The 5523-nt window shown below is 41.2% G+C and overlaps 1 protein-coding gene across 4 annotated transcripts in view; it reads right to left on the reverse strand.

The window, feature by feature from the left end:
* Positions 1 to 5523, reverse strand: part of LOC106818181 (INO80 complex subunit B-like) — a 22385-nt gene that overhangs the window by 4662 nt on the left and 12200 nt on the right. For all 4 annotated transcript variants that reach the window (XM_014822908.1, XM_014822906.1, XM_014822909.1 and 1 more), the window contains exons 2-5: positions 5101 to 5189; positions 4330 to 4516; positions 3550 to 3641; positions 2912 to 3072 (exon numbers count right to left, since the gene is read on the reverse strand). In XM_014822908.1, coding sequence (XP_014678394.1) covers positions 2912 to 3072; positions 3550 to 3641; positions 4330 to 4516; positions 5101 to 5140 — 480 coding nt within the window. In that variant the 5' untranslated portion in view covers positions 5141 to 5189. The remainder of the gene's footprint in view (positions 1 to 2911; positions 3073 to 3549; positions 3642 to 4329; positions 4517 to 5100; positions 5190 to 5523) is intronic.

The raw sequence follows: 5523 nt of genomic DNA on the forward strand, positions 1-5523 counted from the left end.
CAATATATATATGTATGCAATCAAACATGATCTTAAACATATGATAACTCTGCTCCCTAATTGTTTTCTCATATATATAAACAGCACCCCGAGAGATAGAATAAAATCGACCATATTCAAACAATCATAGCAAAACCACTCTAAAATGCTCTCATTCACCTGCTCTTGCTCTCACGTGAACAAAGTGAGTGACATCTACAACTATCTGAACAACTACTAGTGACGTCTCTCTGGGACATTATGGACATTAGGGTACACTACAGGCACACACATGCAGTACGCACGCACATACATACACGCACAGACAGACACACAAACACACACATATATTGTAGAGCAACTATACAGTACTATATATGCCTCTGCCCAGTGAACACACCTTTTTTCACCAAACGTCTCCCCTCCAATCTTAATCTTTAATTTCAAAGCTGGTTTAGAAGGCGACGAAAGTTCGGGTGAGTCATCGTCCTCATCTCTGTCGAATTTCTCCTGCCGTTTCTTGTGCTTCTTATGTTTGTGTTTCTTGTGCTTCTTCTGATTTCCAACAATCGCATCATCCTCTACAACTACAAACGTGATGATAACATATCATAAACTCGGTTAACTATAATTATAATCGAGACAAATTTATGCACAGATAGGGTAATCAAGTGAGGCGACTGATCCATCATCATCATCAAAATCACTGTAATCATCATCATCATTCATCATCACCATCATTACCATCACCGTCAAAATCATTCATAATTATAATCACCACATTGCAATATAACTACTTCTGATAGTATAGCATTAGCCATACATGGGTACAGTATAGCCTGCAACCTGCACCACCTACAAGAACAACGAGTGTTTTTCGAGACCACCAGTGCGGTGGGTGTAGGTTATACTGCCTGTAACCAGTATCCAGCACATGGCCACACGCAGTGCTATACTCACTATAACGGTGTAGCCAACTTCATCTTCACCTTATCATTAGCTACCAAAATGTACCTGGTTCTCGCTAGTCAGTAGGAATATCGACTAGCACAGTAGTAGTTAATACTAGTATGGATGTACTAGGACTAGAAAGGCCTACTCGTAATTCAAAGTCCAAGGGACTTCAGATAGTCGACTGCTAGCTACTACTATTGCTGCAATCTGAGTACTGACCATTTAATATTTCGTCGTCGCCCGACTGGTCATCCATCATATTTTCCTTTCGTGTCCCTGTTAGTCTGTTCCAAGTTTCCAACTAAACCCTAAAAGGGAATCAGTATAAAAGAACACATTAAATCTAGGGCCACATAAGATGCAAACCACCAGTTCATCGCCTTCTCTGGGGCTTCAGGATGTGACACTATGGGCCGCTAAACAATCGGAAAGCCACGCAGAAAACACATGGAAGATGAGATGAAGATGAAGATGACCAATATCGCATACACGACGGATATATGAATATATGCTCTGCAAATGGTGAGTTAACTTGGGAATGGGTGAATGCTTTCTGAAAATTTAACATTTTTCTCATATAATCACTGTATGCTACAACTATAGCCGTGCTACTATTTTTAGGCATAAATGCGGTACGAAATTATAGATAACCTAATTATGGTGTTTTGTTAAGTTTCCCACCCTGGGCGAAAGAATTGGTGGAAATTTATGGGCGAAAATTTAGAATTTCATGATTGAAAATGAGTTAGTGTAATTTCGAAGGTCAACATTTTACGAAAATCTCAGGGAGTGCCGCTGAATTACACACACAGATATTGACTCTTTACTGATATCATAAGCTGACATAGACTCTCAGCTTTAATTATATGGGACAATCCATCTACTATTACTGGTCATGGATAGAATGAAATCCATATATAATTATATAGATTTCATTATTATTATAATCATTATTAACATTAACGCGATACCGGTGTCACGGTCTGAGATTGCACCGGTTTGAAATTACCCCCAGCACGTCGTGCGCATGCGTCACGCATGCATCCTAGCGCTGGATAAATGAGATTGACACGGTCACAGTCTGAGATTAGAGGCTGGCAAAATAAGGGTAAATTCAGACTGGGGTAATCTCAGACCGGGCTGGAATTGTTCCTGCAAATTATATCTTAACCTGGGTGCCCATAGGAGGGTAAATTCAGACTTGGGTAATCTCAGACCGGGCTGGAATTGTTCCCGCAAATTATATCTTAACCTGGGTGCCCATAGGAGGGTAAATTCAGACTTGGGTAATCTCAGACCGGTATCACGGTCTGAGATTGCACCGGTCTGAAATTACCCCCAGCACGTTGACCGCGGCAGTCTCATTTACCCATTGCTACTGCGCTTCACACCCAGCGCTACTGCGCATGCGTCATGCATGCCAGGGACCAACTTACTCCAGCCAGCCAGCGGGAACTATGTATTTCCGCACGCGGAGGGGTTGGCGGGTTGTGTTGGTTGTGAACAAAAACGTTGTTGTCAAGTAACAAATTGATAATAGTAATTTGTTTATCTTTCATGACAAAACTAATATTACGTACCATCTTTTTTGATCGCTTAATTTGTTACTTGGCAACAACATTTTTGTCCATAACCAAGACAACCCGCCCACCCCTCCATGTGCGGAAATACATAGTTCCTGCTGACGGGCGTGCACCAAAAATGGCCGTTTGAAGTTCGTAAATAATGTTCGTTTACAAGAAATACCGCAAGTAGACCATTTCAACGATAGTTAGAGGTTAAACTTTATGCAGTGGCTACGCGTCCGGAACCGGTCGCCTAGCCTCCAGACTACGCATCCGGACATCCACTCACACAATGATCACGCGACTCGCGTACACACGTTTGCGCAATGGGACAATCTCTCTCTCTCTCTCTCTCTCTCAATAACTATATACTACATGTACAAAGCGACGGTGAGCGTCGCTGGATACGTCACCTGACGCGCGGTCATCAGGGATGTGTTGCGATCACGCTTCAGCTCCCCCATGTCGTCCAGATCTCCCGCCTCCAGCGCGTCCAGCCATCGCTCCTCCTCATCACTGTCCTCCACCTTTACGCTCGCATCGCCCTTCTTGCCTCCCTTCGGTTTATCTTCTGCTGCAAAAACGATGCGTGAAACTTGTAGTGAGGCAGTCGAGGGACCGGACGAGTCCCGGGCCACTGAAACTGACGGACGACAGAATCTGGCCACTAGGAACCGATTTCTAGGCTTGCCAGATCACTCTACATACTTATTGCCATGCCATGGACGGTAGAACAAGGCTTGAAATAGAAAATTATTTGCAATTATTAGTGCTGCAAGAATATTTTATTGTTTCATGTACCTGTAATATAAACCTTAACACACGGAAAACATTACGGACCATAGTTGCCGAATCACACAATTTCGGACTAAAGAATTTCAACTGTTACTATGAATGATGGAAGGGAAAAAATCTTAACATTATTAGATTTAGCTTTGAGTCAGACGTCCCAGGTACTGTTTTTAGGTTTGCCTGGCATGATGACAAACTGTAGCAAATTGTAAGTAGTAATCAGCGAGGAATCATAAATAATACTGATAAATTTGCTTACATATTAACCACGGTTGCTCTTTGGCTTTTTCAGCTTTCTCCTGTCTTTTCGATGGTTTTATTTTGTCCTTGGAAACAGCATCTATTGAAACACTGTACAACAAAACAGAATATCAGAAACAGTAAACTATATTACTGTTAAAACTATATTAACATATATACATTAATTATACCATTATAGCATGGATGTAACAGGGACATTGATTTTCTAGGTCCACAAAACGACATATTTCTCGAACAACCTACGCAATAACTGTTTTGTAATATGTAAAATCACTACCAGAAGTATAATATCAGCAGATACTACTACTAGGGACAAGTGTGAGTGGTATGACAAACCGAGATCAAGGACATTTCCACACACTAGCTTTAGACAGCCTACGATTTACTACTTGCAACCCAATATATATATGTATGCAATCAAACATGATCTTAAACATATGATAACTCTGCTCCCTAATTGTTTTCTCATATATATATAAACAGCACCCAGAGAGATAGACTAAAATCGACCATATTCGAACAATCATAGCAAAACCACTCTAAAATGCTCTCATTCACCTGCTCTTGCTCTCACGTGAACAAAGTGAGTGACATCTACAACTATCTGAACAACTACTAGTGACGTCTCTCTGGGACATTATGGACATTAGGGTACACTACAGGCACACACATGCAGTACGCACGCACATACATACACGCACAGACAGACACACAAACACACACATATATTGTAGAGCAACTATACAGTACTATATATGCCTCTGCCCAGTGAACACACCTTTTTTCACCAAACGTCTCCCCTCCAATCTTAATCTTTAATTTCAAAGCTGGTTTAGAAGGCGACGAAAGTTCGGGTGAGTCATCGTCCTCATCTCTGTCGAATTTCTCCTGCCGTTTCTTGTGCTTCTTATGTTTGTGTTTCTTGTGCTTCTTCTGATTTCCAACAATCGCATCGTCCTCTACAACTACAAACGTGACGATAACATCATAAACTCAGTTAACTACAATTATAATCGAGACAAATTTATGCACAGATAAGGTAATCAAGTGAGGCGACTGATCAATCATCATCATCAAAATCACTGTAATCATCATCATCATTCATCATCACCATCATTACCATCACCGTCAAAATCATTCATAATTATAATCACCACATTACAATATAACTACTTCTGATAGTATAGCATTAGCCATACCTGGGTACAGTATAGCCTACAACCTGCACCACCTACAAGAACAACGAGTGTTTCTCGAGACCACCAGTGCGGTGGGTGTAGGTTATACTGTCTGTAACCAGTATCCAGCACATGGCCACACGCAGTGCTATACTCACTATAACGGTGTAGCCAACTTCATCTTCACCTTATCATTAGCTACCAAAATGTACCTGGTTCTCGCTAGTCAGTAGGAATATCGACTAGCACAGTAGTAGTTAATACTAGTATGGATGTACTAGGACTAGAAAGGCCTACTCGTAATTCAAAGTCCAAGGGACTTCAGATAGTCGACTGCTAGCTACTACTATTGCTGCAATCTGAGTACTGACCATTTAATATTTCGTCGTCGCCCGACTGGTCATCCATCATATTTTCCTTTCGTGTCCCTGTTAGTCTGTTCCAAGTTTCCAACTAAACCCTAAAAGGGAATCAGTATAAAAGAACACATTAAATCTAGGGCCACATAAGATGCAAACCTCTACCAGTTCATCGCCTTCTCTGGGGTTTCAGGATGTGACACTGTGGGCCGCTAAACAATCGGAAAGCCACGCAGAAAAAAACATGGAAGATGAGATGAAGATGAAGATGACCAATATCACATACACGACGGATATATGAATATATATGCTCTGCAAATGGTGAGTTAATTTGGGAATGGGTGAATGCTTTCTGAAAATTTAACATTTTTCTCATATAATCACTGTATGCTACAACTATAGCCGTGCTACTATTTTTAGGCATAAATGCGGTAC

Source organism: Priapulus caudatus, unplaced genomic scaffold (assembly GCF_000485595.1).
Source record: "Priapulus caudatus unplaced genomic scaffold, Priapulus_caudatus-5.0.1 Scaffold2077, whole genome shotgun sequence".
Classification (NCBI taxonomy): Eukaryota; Metazoa; Priapulida; class Priapulimorpha; order Priapulimorphida; family Priapulidae; genus Priapulus; species Priapulus caudatus.